The 19,189-nt window shown below is 33.1% G+C and overlaps 1 protein-coding gene across 1 annotated transcript; it reads left to right on the top strand.

Moving 5' to 3' along the window:
- The first annotated feature begins 11,467 nt into the window (after nucleotides 1-11,467).
- Nucleotides 11,468-17,923, top strand: LOC131076334 (glucomannan 4-beta-mannosyltransferase 9). The gene is made up of 9 exons (XM_058013476.2): nucleotides 11,468-12,638; nucleotides 12,820-12,918; nucleotides 13,114-13,366; nucleotides 14,216-14,326; nucleotides 14,412-14,548; nucleotides 14,924-15,037; nucleotides 15,147-15,346; nucleotides 15,439-15,630; nucleotides 17,477-17,923. Exons 1-9 carry the CDS (start codon nucleotides 12,303-12,305, stop codon nucleotides 17,637-17,639), a joined length of 1,605 nt encoding a protein of 534 aa, XP_057869459.1. The 5' UTR covers nucleotides 11,468-12,302; the 3' UTR covers nucleotides 17,640-17,923.
- The last annotated feature ends 1,266 nt before the right edge of the window (nucleotides 17,924-19,189 follow it).

The following is a 19,189-nucleotide window of genomic DNA, read 5'->3' as shown; positions in this document are numbered from 1 at the left end:
TAGCCAAAAAAATCATAATAAAATAGTATATTGGAGTCATTAATTGGAAGTTAGTTAATTTAAATGGTATCTAGTATGTACCACCCTCATGATAGTAACTTTGTTTGAATCTATACGATTCAAATTATAATCGATTAGCAACACTTCCCCTGCACTTATTGATTTGATCACACATACCAACACATTATTTCCCTCACACGCCTCAAATATGCAATTAGGTTGTTTATTAGTTGACCCAGGTCGCGTACTATTTATAAAACCTGCAATATTCCCTGTTGCTTTTGGCCTTCCATCAATGTATACATCCACTCATTTACTTTGATCGTTATCTTTCTATTGTATATAATTTTCTAACATTGCATACCTATGCATACTTTTTTTATATCGAACAAGCTGCATCCAATTATTGTAATTGTAGCAAGGTCCGACAAACTCCATCAATTCAACAACTTTGTTGTAACAACCTTTATGTCGTCCATGGAAAATAGGCCCAAACCATGTAACGAAGAAGGTGTTATGCGATATATTCTATCGTTAACAATCTTGATTGGATGACGGTATGGATTGAACGTTGTCAACATTCTGCTCGTACATTAACATGGGAAGGTGTGGCTTCATTGGTTAAAGAAACTCATCGTAATGGAGATTCCAATGTCACTCAAAGGGAAATTGATTTAGCATATGGTTTAAGAGATAAACAGGTACGTATAAATTTATTAATCACCCATATGTTTATCAACTCATGATGTAATAATTTTACATGTTTGACATATTGCAGGTCAAACACCACAATGCTATGTGCTGCAATGGTCATAAATTTTGCATCAAAAAGTTGGATGACATGAAGAAAACTTGTGATTCTGGGATAACTACAGTCTTTGAGGTGACAAATATTTCATCGAGAAATGACATACATCCTCAAGAGTCTTAAAATAGATACTATGGCATTTTGGATGATATACTTGAGTGCGACTTTAATTCCTTCAAATTAGTTTTGTTCGTCATCAAATGGTACAGGCTACGATTGAATAAAAATGATCCTGATAGAACTGTTATTGAATATTATAATGGTTTTACAATGGTTAATACAAGGTCATTTGAACCAGTTGGGGATGAGCCCTATGTTCTTCCAAGCCAATATGAACAGGTATTTTACTCAAAGGTTCCACATAAACCGGGTTGGTCATTTATTGTTAGACATGATCCAAGAGGTTGACTGATAAAGTATAATTTGATTGAAGAAGATACCAAAGAAGTTGAAGATGATGTAGATGATTATCACGATTGAGATGATGATGATGATGCTGATGATGATGATGGTGATGGTGATGGTGATGGTGATGGTGATGGTGATGGTGATGGTGATGGTGATGACGAAGACGAGGATGGTGGTGGTGGTGGTGGTGGTGATGATGACGATGATGATGATGATGACGATGATGACGACGACGACGATGATGATGATGATGATGATGATGATGATGATGATGATGATGATGATGATGATGATGATGATGATGATGATGATGATGATGATGATGATGATGATGATGATGGTCATGATGATGTTTGAATTGTATGGTAGAAATTTAATATTTTCTATTTAATATTGATTTCTTGATAGAATTTTTTTTGGCTTATATGGTTACATAATTAATTCATTATGTTTTGAATTCTAATGCCATTACATAATTAATTCATGATGCACCTTTTAATGATTTTAATTCATGTTCCATGACCTCTAGCAAGTCCTTATAGTAGAACTATGCCACCTCGAGGAGATGGAGATAGGGAGAGTGACTATTTAGGTGACATTTTTTAAACTGTGTTTATTTATGGAATTTGGATTGTTTATTAGCTATGTGATGGATGTTGATTTAAAATACATATGTGATGGATTACATTTTTATGATGATACATGTGACATTTTTTGAACTTTGTGTTTATTTATAGAATGTGGATTGTTTATTACCTATGTGATGGATGGTGATTTATGATACCTATGTGATGGATTACATGTTTAGTGACACATATGTGATGCTAATTATGATGCACAATTACATATATGATCATACATCATGTGATGCTTATGATATATATGTATTTATTGTTTATCAACTTACAAATGTAATGCCTATGATGCTCAATTGATGGTGTTGATTCCATGTATAGTCTTTGTGTGATGTTGTCACCCTTGGTAGGAATAGGTCATTGACTACAAACATCGTCAACCCTTTAGTTGAGGATCCCGCATAGTCTACATAAAGTAAAGGTAAGGAATTAAAAAAATTACAATGATTATGATGACAACATCTTTTTTTTATTTAATAGTCTTTTTGTCTACAAAGTTCATGTTGTTCATGTTGTGTACTATGTAATTTTTATCTAGCATAAAATAATTGAATTACATGTGCAGGAACCTAAACCCCTTTGACGAGGACCCTGCACAGTGTCATGGATCGATAGGTATAAGTCAATACACCCTATAGAAACAATTTATTTTTAAGAAATTACTTGGAAAACAAACTTCCTTATTTTTTCAAACCTCGACATGCACAACAAATATAATACATTTATCAACACTTGAGGCCCCAATTGGACTTATTCAGATTTTAATCTCAACATCAACTTTAGGGCTGACTTCTTCATCAACATTACCCTCATTTGCAAAATATCTCTCTCATTACCAACTATCTCATTTGATGGAGTGCAGGTACCACCAAATAGGTATTTGTTAGATGTGTCTTCCTCGAGTGAGGCAAATGCAGGAATAGAAAATGAAAGTGAGACATGTAGTAGGTCTACAATAGGGAGATCAACTAGAGGTCAAAAGATTAGAATAAAATTCAATAACCGCATGAAATTTTTCCTTTCTCAAGGGGGGTCATGTTCTTATGATGATGAGACCAAAGGAGACATTGTCAAAAACCTAGTCTAGGGTAACCCGAGGCAAACTAAAATGCATTAGGGGTCATTTCCATGTTGATAAATCAATTTCAAGGCATGGGATGACCCATAAAATCATTTATTTTGTTTTCTTAATCATTGCAGGGTCTCATGAGCATTTTGGAACGTGCAAATATGTGGAAGGTGTTGATTTTTGTGTCTTTATCTGAGAGCACAGTGTATGCATGGATTTTGGATGGTGTAATTGACTCAAGGGTCCTTGAATGGTCTTGTTAAGGGATTGGGGAATTTTTGAGGGAGTTATAAACATAATCCAAGTGCTTGGTGACCAAAAAATCTCATCAATCTGTGAGGGTGTATGGCTGTCCTAAACCTTGCAATGATTGTCACAATTTGATAGTGAGTTGAGTTAGTCCATTAGCGAGATTGGGAAGGAATTTGGTATTGAGTTTGGTATTTGTGGAAGGTTTAAGGAGATACACTATCATCATAATTAATGTTATAGAGTGTTGTGAAGAAGAATGGCCATGAAAGGAGTGGCTATCCTAAGTGCTTGAGACTGTCACAAAAAGTGAGTGTTGCAGCAGTGAATCTTCCTTTGACCTTTGGGTGGTTGGGAGGGTAAAGACCCATGGTGGTATATGTTGAGTGGTCCTTGTAAGAGTGTTCGAAAGTACATTGGTTTTTGGATATCTAATACATTTTGTGAGTTGAGTACCAGGGGGATTAGAAGACCCAGTTGAAGGAGGATTTGTGTGAATAAGGGTTGAGGGTGTCGGTGGTGATTGAATGTTGGAGAGTTGGATTGTGACTTACACATGTTTATTTTCCCTATTTGAGTGTGACTCAATGGTTGGGTGAGGATTGGTGAGTATGGGTGTGTTTTGGGGTATTGAATCCTTTTGAGTAACTTGTGGCCTTGTGAGGGGTCTTGTGAGTAAGTGAAGGGTTTACACTTAATTGAATAGGTGAGTTGGGAGAAATATCTCCCTAGTTGGTTGAGTTTATTAGATTCTCTGCATCACCATGCCTTTTTGCTATCAATCCATTCAAACTTCCACCCAAAGATTCAATCTTGTCAAAGTTCAAAATAAATTTCCTTGTTGTCCTTACTATCTTGCATCAACTTTCATATCACTAGGTAGTCTTTTGATTAGAACTATCATCTTTCATGGTAGGATACCATCTTAGTCCCTTGAGTTAAGTTAGCTTACCTTTAGAATTTATCATTTCCTAATCAAGTTGTTCAAGGGGAAAATGTCACTAATCAAGTTGAAATGTCAATTTCTCAATATGCCTTAGCTAAAAGGTTAAAATAAATTCCAAAAGATAGAAGAAGGCTACGAGAAAATGTATCATCAGTATTACCTAAACCCACATTATCAAAAAAATCTAGAAATAACCTTCTATGTAAATAATTTATCATGCCAAAATTGCCAATTCTAACATGAAAATGAGACCAAGGAAAGCTCTAGAACAACTACTACTATTCATTCACATGTTCCTTATTAACCTCAATCACCACGAAAGATGCACAAATTGATTATAACAAAGAAGATGTTTCATAAATGTAAATTATTAATTCAGGACCAAGGAAAATGAAAGAAATAGGAGAATACCAAGCAATCAAAAAAGACTACCAATACCGTTGCAAACTATGAACTTCATTTCCATTAATTCTTCAAAATATACCAGCAAAGCACAAGTATTCAATCTATAGCCTATTGCTAAATGTCTTTTGAAAGAAAACAAACAAAGTAGTGTTACTAAACTTGGACCTTAAATAATCAATTCTTAGACCCTCAAAATGAATTTTGAAATTGCATTTATAGGGAGACTTTTTCCTCAAAATTAGAGATTAAAATCCACCCAAAACCTTATCAAACTAAGAGGTACAATCAACACACAAGATACTAGCCTATAAATGAATTAAGAACCATAAGTTGACTCATGAAAATGAAATATAAGTTAGAAGGAACTTAGAATATGGAGTCAAAGAAGCATGGAGAACAAGAAAAAGAGGATCTATCTAGGCCCCCACCCCCAAGATGACTTCTCCAAAATTTTAAACTTAGGTGCACAAGCAACAAGACGAAGAACAAAGGCCAGAGTAGGTTGTAACTACCATGAACCCATCCATCCAAAGTGATGAGAATCTAGATGTTCCTAAGTGACTACAATTCAACTTTGAAAGGATAAATAAGAGTGTATTAAAGAAAGTAAGTTTGCAAAAGATGATTTTTGAGGTTGAGGCCGCAAGGAAGCCAAAGAAGGCAATGACTTTGTATGCCTCCTAAAACTATGCAAAAGGAGAGATAGTTGCCAATACCCTAAACTAGAGAAGATCTAGTAAAAACTGCCAATACCCTAAACTAAGGTATTTTGAGACAGTAAGAAAATAGCTTGGGGGTCATATAGACTATCTTTATGTTGTATGTTAATTACAAAGTGATAAGTTGTGTGGTTGGAAATTTTTAGTCCACCCCTTCTAGGTTGGGATTGTGCTGAACTGAACACAATTGTATCTCCCTAGGGCTTCCAGGTCGGGCATGTTAGGTTGGCTAGCAAGAGAAAGAAAGGCTTGCCCGAACAACACTAAATGAAGGTTGCAATTGAATAATATTCATTCCCATTGTTTTCTTGTGCATTTTTTTGATCTCCATCGATTCAGCAGCCAAAGGCAAACACCGCTCTATATATTAGCTCATACAATAATGATCAATCAACATGTATACGGGAGGAAGGGATTTCTCTAAAAAACTTGAATGCTCACTCCTCAATCACAGTTCTATGGTTCTATGAGGAGTGGATTCCTATAGGGATTACGCATTCCAGGAACCACACCTTTGACTAGAAGCCATCCGGCCTGAGATTGGATAATCAATATGAATACGAGATTGACCAATTTGCATCTAAAACTTGGGCAATTAACCACCACATGTCTCATTTCCTAACATATTTTGCATAAAAAAGTAATCTCTCATACTCCAAGAGTTGCTTCCACAATCGGTCAATATCCCACAAGAATGCAGGCATAGCTAGCATTTATAAAAGCAAAAGTTGTAGAATCTCTTGAAAGGAATCTCTTGAATGGTGTAATTTTTTGCAACATAAAATTAAGGTGAAGAATCTACCTCCTGTGCAGGATTGCAATGCACAAATGCCTTCGATGTGGGTTTGATCTTGTTGGGGGTTGAAGTCGACACAAACGCCTGCTCGGGATTGCAATGCACAAATTGCTTGCCCTCTTTTTTTTTTAAGTAATGCCCATTGTCATCGGAATTCCGGCGAATGCGAGCACTTTTTTGAAAAAAAAAACAAATTTCATTGCTAATGCCTTCTTTGTCGAAACCAAATGTCAAATTACCGTCGGAATTCCAACGAATTAGGGTATTTTTTCAAAAAAAAATCAAATTTGGTCACAATATACCTTCTCCATCAGAAACCTCCATTGGAAATTTAGACCAAATGTATTAGTGCTACCTATTTCAATGGTTATTCAATTGGTTACTTGGCTAAGTATAATGCCATCCATAGCAAATAATATAGTTTGGAAAAAGCAAACTCTCTCTCTATAATCCACATTCGGTACCCGTTCTGGAAGGTAACTTTCCACAAACACAAGCCTATCTATCTTTGTTCACATGAATCTAGAATAAATATATACAAAAGACAATCTTTCATTTTTCAATTCTAGCTTCCTATTTCTCGCAAGATAAAATACAATGTAAAGAAGACAATCTTTCGTTGAATAGAAATAGAAAGAATCAATATTTTGTTACAACCAATCCTATTTGACAGGAAGAAATCTTTCATGGATAAACAAATATACATCTGAAAGAAAACAATCTTTCGCTTCTATCTTTCAAGCAATTTAAAGACAACAATTAAATATTGAGAAGGTAAAACATACGTATGTATCTTTACATAAAAATTGAATAAAAATGAGTACACATTCTTTTATTCAACTATTAAAACATTTAAATAGTGTAATCATTAACTTGCATTCCATTTCTTATGGTTTAGAATTTCCATGTTTATATCGTCTAAGTTCTCTATCTTTCCATGTGTTTTGGTTTGTCTACCTCTTTTCTCGAATAACATATTTAGTTTAATACTAATATGTGACTTTCATGATTTAAGAACTCAACTAACTAATTTTACTAATTTTCCACAATAACAGTCTAACATGATGAAAATTCATAAAGCACATATCTATATGGATTTTCAAATGAGACACCTAATAATCATCTTTACTTTTCATGCAAGGATCAAATTCGGAAGTGTAAGTCTTTTCTTCACGCATTCAAAATAAGCTTCAATATTTAATAATTCATTATCCTAGCATTTCATCTTCTTTGTGGTTCAAATTCAAAGTTTCTCTCTCTCTATCCTTTTATTCTGTTTCTAGAGGTTAGTGATCTAATTTCTAAGAGTTTCAGTAAGTTTATCAACAAACTTTAAGAAAATATTTCATTATTGCATCTATATTTACATGAACGTAATTTAAAGCAATAAAAAATGGTTCATATCATGATTCTAATTTTTTCATTAGAATATTTTATAAATCTAAAAATTAAAATTTCTTTATCTTTTAGATCTCTACAACAAGAAATGCTAGATTAGAGCCTACCTCTAAAATGTGATCCAACTCTGTTATGATCACTAATAACTTTAAACTATCTGCAATTCATCTTGATTCCAATGCTTTTCTCCTCTGCGCCCTTCTATCTCATGAGCTCTCTCTACTCTACTTAATACTCTATTTTTCCATTCTCCATTCTTAGATCTTATCTTTTCTATATTCTGCAAGATTTCTCTCTTTTTCACAATACCGTCTCCTCTCCCTTCTATTGTCTACTAATAAAACAAATAAATGCTTCTTTAAGAGCCTAACTCTTAAATTCAACGATAAATCAGAGATGATCATAACCAATCCTCTACGCTTGGTCGTCATTCTCCTAAATATCAAATTCCTATTCTCTTCTACCTTCCATTCTCTATTCCTTTGTTGCATCCATGTCTCTCCCTTCTCTATCAGTCGCTTATTCTATCAATACTATTCTCTATATCCTCTCTATTCTTTCATCTCTATTCTTTCTCTATTATTTCCTCTCTATTCTTTCTTCTCTTCTCGTTCTTGTCCTTTTGTCTATTGAGCCTTCACTACTATTTATCCTATTCTCATCCTACATTGGCTGCTAATCTATTGGCTTTAACTTAGCCATCTCTATGATGTCATTGTTAGTCTTTAAGCTCTTTTAGTTCTAAATGATTTAGAACTCTTATGAATTGCATACATGTCGACTAAGCTTGCATCTATTGTTTTAAAAAACTAACAGAACTGCTCACGTCTACTCCACGTCTACCTATCTTCTCTGACTCAACTAAGGTTGTCTTAACAACATGTGCTAGATGTTAATGCAGATCCACTTACCTCGCAGTCTGTGTTGTTTGGTAGATGACATGGGAGGCTTTCGACCTCCTCTCCTACTTGCAAAGTTTTGTTTGTTTACAAACACTTAAGTGTTTTTTACACGAGCATAAGTCGATTAATATCGACCTGCCTAAACCCCTAGTATGCCATTTTCTTAGCAACCAATTATAGTTAGTCGTGGTGCTAGTTCACCTCTTTATCAATGGCTTCCTATTAGCATGCTAGGTCAGTCACTTAATTAAGTCCACGTCTAAGACCTGCCACCTTTCCATATATATATATATATGACTAAAAATGCTTAATCAAAATTATATATATATATATATATATATATATATATTGACAAATAATTAAGTTTATATATTTATAAGTGTATATGTATAAATATATATAGGATTCAAGAAGTAATTAAATCTCACGATAATTGGATATACATATATAATAACTATATAGATATATATGTATATGATTGAATCAATATCTCATATACATATATATGTTATACTATTATCAAATTACAAAAGTAAACTCATAAGTACAATCTTTCATACATTTATACATATCTGCAGATAAAGAACATATAAACCTATGATCAATATTCATATCTAACTCATTAACAAAACAATCTTACTTTAAAATAAGACATAATATTTCACAATCACTCATGCAACTTGGATTTTATTCAATCACCACTCAAATCATGCAACAAATGGACATGTATATGTATATGCTAAAGTGGTGTGTGAGATATTCCATCTATTCTAGCAAAGTCCATGAGCTAAGACAACTCTACCTAAACCCTGTTCTCGCGTTCATATGCGTTCACCCATTCCTGCATTCACTTGCACTCAATTGCTCATTAGCAATGGCGATCACAATTTTACAATAAAAATTATTATTGATTATTCAATTGTATATAAAGCATTTCAGTGCATTAGATCTCCTATCTTATTTCATTAACAATTCCATTTTCATTTCATTTCAATTTCATTTGCGAAAAATAAACATTATTTTTCTAATTAAATAGTTATAAAAAAATAGGGTCCATGACATAAAGAAACTCACAAATAGCCTCATCAAGTTCTTCCTTACTAAACTTATAATCATCATATGAATAAAAATATGGCAAATAAAGATTTGCCATTTTTGAAACAAAAGTGCATATAAAACTTAAAAACACACAATGCATATAACAACTCTTTTTTATATTTTTATGTTTTGAATTTAAATTAAACATGCAATTACTAGATCTAATAAAAAAAATTACAAATGTAAGAAGGTTAGGTTCAACAAAATGAACTAAAATGTAAGCATGTCAGGTTCACCAAAATGTGTTGTGTGAAAATTGGATCAGGTAAACTAAGACCAAATCCCACTCTTATTCACACATTGGAATATGAAAGAGACTAAGGGAGTGATTCACTTTGACTTCCTCTTGTGAAAGAGATTCAAGGAATACTTTTAGGGTTTCTATTCCTTTGTTAATATGAGGGAAATGAGATAAATTTAAAGTAATAACAATTTAAGATAATGAAATATATGAAAACTACTAACTTAACTATAATAACATGCAATACAAAAATAAAGATAAGACACAAATTGGAAATCTAAGAATAAAATTCTGATATGCACCTGATACTAAAAACTGAGCCTGGGCTGGACTAGGGCGTTGGCCGCTCTGGTCTCTGTCATTGTATTGAGATGGGAATTAAAATCTACAAATTGAAGTCCTCAGAGATTGAACTGCCAAGACCTATCACCAAATACAGAGGATTAGGGCATTGGGCGCTTTGGTCCGAGAGGTTTGGGTCCTCGTTTTGGATCTGGATCTATGCTACTAATTATGACCTCTTGAAAGTTTGCAGCTCTAGTGGAAACCTATACATACACCTACAATCTAAAAAATGGTGTATGGGTGGATATATAGGGTTCTGCATTAGTCAAACCTTTTGTTTTGGTGATTTCCACCTCCACAAATAGCCAATAAAGTATTGAAAAGTGTGTGCCTTCCAATTTCATGTGCTTGTATGATCCTAATGAGCTAGAATGTAAAACTAGAGTTCTACCCTATGTTTGGAGTAAAAACTCTAAATGGACAAAATGTAATTCTTCAAGTCACAAATGCAATATGGTTCTAAAGCAATAACGCAAATCTGAAAAATGAATGGTATGTAGATATGAAGACTCACGTAGAGATATAAAAATAATATGAAACCATACCAAACCCTAGGGGAGAGGTACAAGTCAATCAACAGTGATCTCCTTATTATTCTTCAATATCTCCTAAGCTTCCATGATTGATGAAAACGGTTGATAAAGACTTGATAAATGATGAATTTGTTGATTGTAGACTCTATATAAAACCTGTACTTTATGTCATAAGAGGTCTCATTAAATTGCTAGAGAATGGAAACCCTAACTTTTAATTTTCATCATAAACCGACCTAGAATTGATAAAATTTCACAAGAAGCGGGATTTAAACATTGAAAGTCTAAAAATAATAACAATATTAAAATATTTATTTCTCAAGAAGAAAGTTAAATTAAAAAACTCTTAATATACATTAAATTAAAAATATCAAACTCCGATAAGACTCCATCGATTCTCTAATTATGTATTGATACTTCACATCAATGCTTTTTGATTAGAAGAAAATACGTTTCCGTTATACCAAAGAAAATATATTTTAACCTGATATCAATAATTGATTTTGTCTTGGTGTTTTAGGTAGGAAGGGAAAATGTCGGTGCACGTTTGATTTCTACAGCTAAATTTAGTGGGACTTTAAATATTACATCTAAAATTTAAAATTTAGCTGTAAAGTCTCCCTAAAGCACAAATCATTAAACAATTGCTCTGCAACATCAACGGTTCACATTCACTCTAGCTATGTAGGACCAAATATAGGGCTGTATGGTTCATCTTCTCGTAGAGCTCTCTTTGCAATTGGCTATGAGCTCACAAAATGAAAAGCATAGTAAATGATTTATTCCATAGTACTCAACAACCAAATCATAACAGGGTCTAAAAAATATGCCACCTGTCACTTCACACATTTCCAATACCAAAAATAATTTTCATTTATGTAGGCATGAGGAAACGTTCATAAGAGTAACTCCCCATCTAAGGAAGATCACTTAAACCATCTGTCTATCTTCATATGAATCTAACTTTTCATTCAAAAAGACACAGATCCTCAGGTTTGATAAGGTTCCCCTTTGCATTCAATGGTGGTTGAAATAGGTTCATCAGAGAATCAGGTGGACAGATTCAATCCAAACAGGTGACAACATAACCAGCAATCTTCAAGGTGGATGTAGTTTAATTCAAGAATGAATCCAGCCTAGGGTTTTCTTTTCTTTTAACTTATTTTACTTTTTGCTGGTTGAAGTTGAAGGATCAAACACAAGTTAGCTGTTGAAGTTGGAGAGTCCATTACAATTGATGCCCATTGATATCCATTGATTTCTTCAAGTGGATCAAGTGCCTAAAAGACCTCAACCTAGAGGTTGGTGGACCGTATACATTCTACTTTCCTTAACCTTTAATTTGGGTGATTAGGAGATTGCAGAGAATCTCTGAAGGAATCACCATGCATCCCAATCCTGAGAAGACTAAAAGTCCAATAATCTCACCTCTTTCTACCCTTCTTGTTCGTCAATGCCCGAATATAGGTGGCATGACAATATAGTTAATTTTCCTACAAAATTAACTGGGTGCATATTTGGGGGGTCACAATCTGTCAGACTTCTTCAACATTGCTTAATTCAGGTGTAAACAGTTTAGGCAGTGATAGTTTTGATGGTACAAGATACCATATTTTTACCTTGTAGAGGAGGCTTAGATGCGATCCAAGGAAAATCTAGACATTGTCACTGGTATTTAACTAGAAGTTAGGAGGCCCTAAGAAATCGCCTCCCATTGCTGCCAAGCATAGAGATCTGACTGAGAGCAGATATGGATCGTTTCTCTACAAGTGGTAATGTGTTTTCTGAGGAGGCATTTACAGGAGTGGGAAATGACATGGCCCAACAGATTGCATTGGTTTGGCAGCAAATAAGGGCTCCCTTAATTGCCCCATTGCTAAATTTGGCTGTTATCATCTGTCTCCTCATGTCTGTGATGTTGTTTATTGAAAGAGTTTACATGGCAATTGTGATAGTGCTGCTTAAACTGTGTGGAAAAAGGCCAGAGAAGAAATACAAGTGGGAACCCATTAAGGACGACGTGGAAAGTGGTAACACTGTCTATCCTATGGTCTTGGTGCAGATCCCAATGTACAATGAAAGAGAGGTAATACATTAAGCTTAGCTGCAGATTTTTATGATCATAATTGGGACATAGTTCACATTAATTCAATAAAATTCATGAATGTTCAGTATTTACATAGTTTTCTATAGTTCATTTTGTATGTTAATTATACTATAGACTGCAATTTTGTCATGTTAATGATCCTAACTTGTGATGGATGCAGGTTTTTCAGCTCTCAATAGGTGCAGCTTGTGGTTTGTCTTGGCCTTCAGATAGGATTATTGTTCAAGTCCTTGATGACTCCACTGATCCAACAATTAAGGTTCTTGAATCTCAAATATATGATAACTTATTTATACTGAATTTGCTAGCTTTTTTGAGATAAAAAAGTCCATCTTAAATTGGGCTATGTTTGGAGTACATCATTCTTAAGATTTGTATATAAATGGGTTATGGTTGGTTGAGTATATTGAACAATGCTGGTTGGTTTAATTTGGGTTTGGTTGAATTGTTTCAGGATCTGGTGGAAATGGAATGCCAAAAATGGGCTGGCAAAGGGATAAATATTAAGTATGAGATCAGAGACAATCGAAAAGGCTACAAAGCTGGTGCCCTGAAAGAAGGGATGAAGCATAACTATGTAAGGGAATGTGATTACGTTGTAATATTTGATGCAGATTTTCAGCCCGAACCAGACTTTCTATGGAAGGCAGTTCCATTTCTAATGCATAATCCTGACATAGGCTTGGTTCAAGCACGCTGGAAATTCGGTAGGGCCATTTTCATACATATTGATCTTAAATTTTATGATTCAGTATTTAGCTTTTTATGATATATCAATGAGATTGTCTCACTTATGTCCTGAAAGATCACTAATATTTCGATTACTAACATCTGGCTTCTGCTTAAAGCATCAATCATATATATGCTTTTGGGTCATGAGATTATTTGCACGTCCTGAAAACTATTATTCTTTGGCTTTTGCTTAAAGGATCAATCACATCGATGCTTTATTGTTATTATATTATATGATATATATTATATAATATATCATTGTCCAAATTATGACATCATGGTTTCAATCTATATTTGAGACGTGTTTTGGTCGCCTTGGTAGCAAGTGGAGATATTGATATCCAACTCAGATCTAGGCATAATTTCCTGGCTAAACATCAAAAACATCATTCCATGGCCCCACTACGACATGATGCACAGGCCCATGAAAGATCCATCTGATGTCAAATCCCACTCAAACTTCCCCTATATGACAGTTTATCATCTCATGATTTCTTGGGCCTCTCTTATTTTAAAACTGGTTGCCTCCAGCTTACCCTCCTCATTGTTTGAGTGTAGAGGAGGGCCAGGTACGAAGTGTTCCATAGTTAGGGTTTTCAAATGCTCTCCTATATCATTACCCCACCTTATAATATTAAGTACAGTAGGTGTACAGGGTGCAATGCATTATAAGCCTCAAGAACTTTCCTTTATCCATGATTCATCCAGGACAACATATATAGAACATATTTATTAATATATGCAATTCTCCCTAGTAAAATATTCTTATTTGTACTAAGTACTAGAATTTCATAGATGTTTGACAACTTTTCGTTCATTTGCAGTCAATGCAGACGAGTGTCTGATGACAAGAATGCAAGAGATGTCATTGGATTATCACTTTACTGTAGAGCAAGAAGTGGGTTCAGCAACCCATGCATTCTTCGGCTTCAATGGTATTATATTCTGTCATCCATTAAGTTGTACAGAGTTTATGCATCCAAAATATTCTTATACTGACAAATAAACTAATATGTACAGGAACAGCTGGAATATGGCGTATAAAAGCCCTGAATGAGGCGGGAGGATGGAAAGACAGGACTACAGTAGAAGATATGGATCTTGCTGTTCGTGCAAGTCTTAGAGGCTGGAAATTTGTATTCATTGGAAACCTTGGGGTGAGAGATCATTTTTAAGCTGAAAATCCTATGATAACACCCACCTAAGATTGATAACGAAAAATTTGGTAAATTTTGAAAAATTACTTATATACACTGTTTGAATTACATCGTTTAAAGCATACTTCACTTAAACATTACACATTACAAACAGTTCATAATAGTTTTACATTTCACTTTTTTTTTTCCTTTGCTTTTTAATGATGAAGTATAGAATTTGATGAAACGACAATTGTCTAGGTGGGTGTAAGGCTATGAATTTTCCAGAGTCCACCTTTGCCTGATTTGTATAGCGTAAGATTTGTCTGCATACTTCTGAGCGGTCGTGTAATTCTAGCTTAATCAAAACTGACTCATTTGACATGAATATTGCAGGTGAAGAACGAGCTTCCAAGCACATTCAAAGCCTACCGTTATCAGCAGCACAGATGGTCATGTGGCCCAGCAAATCTGTTCAGAAAGATGTTGAAGGAGATCATTGCAAACAAGGTGATTGTCAATTTAACTTGTTATTGTAACAAATGTTTGAGAATTGGAAGACATTGGCTTGAAGTTTTTTGTAGGGTAACTGACTTAACTAAAACCTTTGAACTTGCAGAAAGTGTCTGCATGGAAGAAATTCCATGTGATATATGGCTTCTTTTTTGTTCGAAAAATAGTAGCCCACATTGTCACCTTTGTCTTCTACTGTGTGGTGATACCTGCAACTGTGCTGGTTCCTGAAGTCCAATTGCCAAAGTGGGGAGCTGTCTATATTCCTACAACAATCACATTACTCAATGCAATGAGCACTCCTAGGTAAGTATAGAATTATCCATTTTATTTGCATGACCACACGTTTTCTTAACAAGACACAAAAACAAGTTAAACTAATGAAAGTTACATCACAGATCTCTTCATTTGCTTGTATTTTGGATCTTGTTTGAGAATGTGATGTCTCTTCACCGAACAAAGGCGACCATCATTGGATTGCTAGAGGTAGGGCGTGTCAACGAGTGGGTCGTGACTGAGAAATTAGGAGATGCCTTGAAAGCTAAGACTGTTAAACAAATGAAGAAAAGGAGGTCCAAAATCGGTGAAAGGTAATAATTTTCATTTTGTTTTCTCAAAATTAAGATTGAAAATCCTCACATTAAAAAATTGATATTAGAGGAAATTTATGTTAGGGTAGAAAATTGGTGTAGAGGAAACCCTAACAATGGAAATATATAGATAATTTTGGAAATCCAAATATTGGGAAGCCTACATGTTTTGTACCTTCTTTTTTTATATATATTTATTTTTAGATGAATATTTAAAAAATATATTATTTAATTTATATATGTAAAATTGTATAATATTATTAAAAAAAGAATTATCAATTGTAATTTTAAAATAAAAAATTATTAATCTGTTTGTTATGATTATCTTTTATCATTGAAAAAATAATCAGTTATTTATTGGTTAATGGTCACATTTTTTTGAATTGATCTCATAGATTAACCATCATTATAAGCATAAGTGACAATGGTGATTTGGAAGTTCACCAACACCTCCTGATTTTGATATAACAACATATTGCTACAACTAGATCACTTGAATGAAAGAAATTCATTTTTACATGACATAAATTAATTTCAAAGTATATATTGTTGTATAATTTCAAATTTAATAATACACTTAAGATTGGGATTAAATCAAATAATATATATTTGATTTAATTTAGGGTTAGGGTTTGATTTGGGTTAGTTTAATTTTGTTTCAAGTTAATTTTTATTAGGTTTCTTGTAAGACTTAGTAGATGATTTAATTTAGGGTTAGGGTATGATTTGGTTTAGTTAGGGTTAAGGTTCAATATAGTTTAATGTTTAATTTTGCTTCAAGTTAGGGTTAAAAATTGTGTTAATGTTACTCTTTGATTTGGTTTAGTGATTGGGTTTGATTCTTTTAGTGTTAGGTTTAGGGTTTAAGGTTTGATTTGGTTTATTGTTTAAATAGATTTAGGTTTCAAGTTCAATTTTGTTTTAGGGTTAGGTTATAATGGTTTAGGGTTAGGGTTCAATTAAGTATATAATTAGCTTAAGAGTTTGGATTTGATTTGTTGTTTAGTGTTAGGATTTATAATTTATTTAAGGGTTAGGATTGAATTTAGTTTAGTGTTCAATTTGGTTTAGGGTTATGATTTAATTTGGATTTTAGTTTAGTATTAGGCTTAGGGTTCAAATAAATTTATGGTAAGAATTCAATTTTATTTAGTATTAGATTGGGGATTAGATATAGAATTAGGCTTAGGGCTAGGATTGAAATATTAATCCTAATTTAATAAAACTTTGGGATCAATTTGGATTTTGTATAACAGGGTTATGGTCCAATTTAATTTTGTGTTAGGGTTGGGGTTAAATTTCGTTTATGGTTAGGGTTTAGTTTGTTATAGTTTTAAGATTGGGGTACAATGAGGTATAGGATAAGGGTTTAATTTGGTTTACTGTTCAATTAGGTTTATGTATACTGTTCAAATGGATTTATGGTTAGGAGTCAACTTGATTTATGGTCAGGATTTAATTTGGTATGGGGTTAGGATTAGGGTTACAGTTTAATTTGGTTTAGTGTTCAATTTAATTTTTTTTAGTTTTCCATTAGGTTTAAGATTAGGACTTAACTTGAGTTATTGTAAAGATTATAGTTCTTTACCATTCTGTTCAACCGATCAGAACCTCAATGTTCATATTCAATTCCCTTAAATTACATTAGGGGAACATTAAGAACATTAGACTACCACACTCTGATTTGAAAATTCATTAACACCTACAAATTTAATATAACAGTAAATCTACACTATCTAAAATTTGATTTCATTAAGAAAATAAACATTGATCTCATTTAGAAATATCTTTATAAGTTATATATAAGATTGCCAAATATAATAATTTTTTTTTTTTTGTTATGCAGATTGCATGTCCTGGAGCTCTTCACAGGCGTTTATTTGTTTTTCTGTGCATGTTATGACTTTGCCTTTGGAAAGAACCATTTCTTTATCTATCTATTTTTGCAAGCAGCAGCATTCTTCATCATGGGTTTTGGATACATTGGGACATTTGTACCTGACTTCTAGACCTGGATCTAATGCTCATCAGATTTCAATTCAATTTAAATTCCCAATTATTTTTCCGTTCACTATGCCCCAGGAGCAGCCTTGTCTGAGGAGAAGCCTTGCAGTGCATGAGAAAAGCTTTAAATATTACCCGAATCAAATCACAATGTAAGCAGATTATTGAATGAAGAAAAAGCAAGGAGGGCAACAAATTTAATAGTAGAATGGAAATTAAGAAATAAAAGAGCGCTGTTAATCAGTCTAGACTATAGCTGATGGACAGGTTATTTTCTCTGATTTATAAATTTTGATGGTATCATTTTTTTTAGTATAGAATTTTTAATATTCGAGGGTCTTTTACTATTTTCATTGTATATCACTCGTAATTACGAAGGGTATTCATGATTAAAAGTCGGCTGTTCTTCTCTTCTTTAGATGCTAATACCAATTCTCTAGTTTTTAGTTTTCTAAATCTATGTTTATATGCTTACATCTAAGTGTGCTGGTTACATCATAAAGCATGAGTAAATGCAATGTTTTAGTTCACTTGGTTTCAAAACCTCTAGTGATAGCAGGGGTTTACTTGGATTTTGGAACCATAGATGATCAAACAGTGTACAGTGTGTGAATAATACATTTTTAATGGAGAATCCAAAGATGATTATCTGGATGGTGTTAGCCCTGCACGGTAGTGGGTTGGTTTGGGCGGTTTTTTTTTTGCTCCCTCATCGCCCTTGCCCCCTCACGTTGCAAGACGTCTACCCGGATGCTGGACGCGACGCTGGGCTGGGGGATACCCACTGGGTTAAATAAATAAATAAATTATGTGAAATGTTCCTCTTTAAGAAAGAGGATTTTAAAAATCTCTTTCATAGTAAAAAAGTAATTTAGTAATTTGAATAGTTTAATTTTTGAGTAATAGTATAACAAGCATTGTAACTTTTGATCTGAGACATTATTTTAGAGAGAGGGGTTAATCAATCACTCTATCTTTAGACAATGTTCAATTTTTATTATTATTTTTTGGGTCATATTTAGGCCTACTTCTTATTGGTGGAGGTCATAAGGGAGACCTCCATCTTCCAATACAAATTATTTAATGTTGTAGAGAGGGTACAAAATATAGGATAAGTTTAAATCTTGGTGGGAATCACAATAATGTCAAGTTTTAATTAATCATCTTTTTCTTAATTAAAATGTTTAATAAATTATTATTTATGTTTAATAAATTATTATTTTTTATTATTTAACTAATTTTCAAATTAATTTATAATTTGAAATTATCACTAAAATGTGGGCTCTTCATAATAGAAAATAGAAAAAGATTGGACAATGAACATAATCAATTTTACTTTATGTAAATGTAATGGACCATCTATTTCTTATCTTTTCATGTTATAATAAGATATTTTGAAATATTAAGATAAATTATTTAGTCACATTAACAAGTGTAACTTGAAAGTATATTTTTATTTAGTTTTGAATTTTTGAGAACATGGTATAATATAATTATATATCAATAAATAATTTATTTTGGTGTAAATGTAGGTTAATATTTTTTCACTTATTGA

Source organism: Cryptomeria japonica, chromosome 11 (genome assembly GCF_030272615.1).
Source record: "Cryptomeria japonica chromosome 11, Sugi_1.0, whole genome shotgun sequence".
Classification (NCBI taxonomy): Eukaryota; Viridiplantae; Streptophyta; class Pinopsida; order Cupressales; family Cupressaceae; genus Cryptomeria; species Cryptomeria japonica.
Note: the sequence above shows the minus strand (reverse complement) of the source record. Positions and strands in the feature narration are given on the sequence as shown.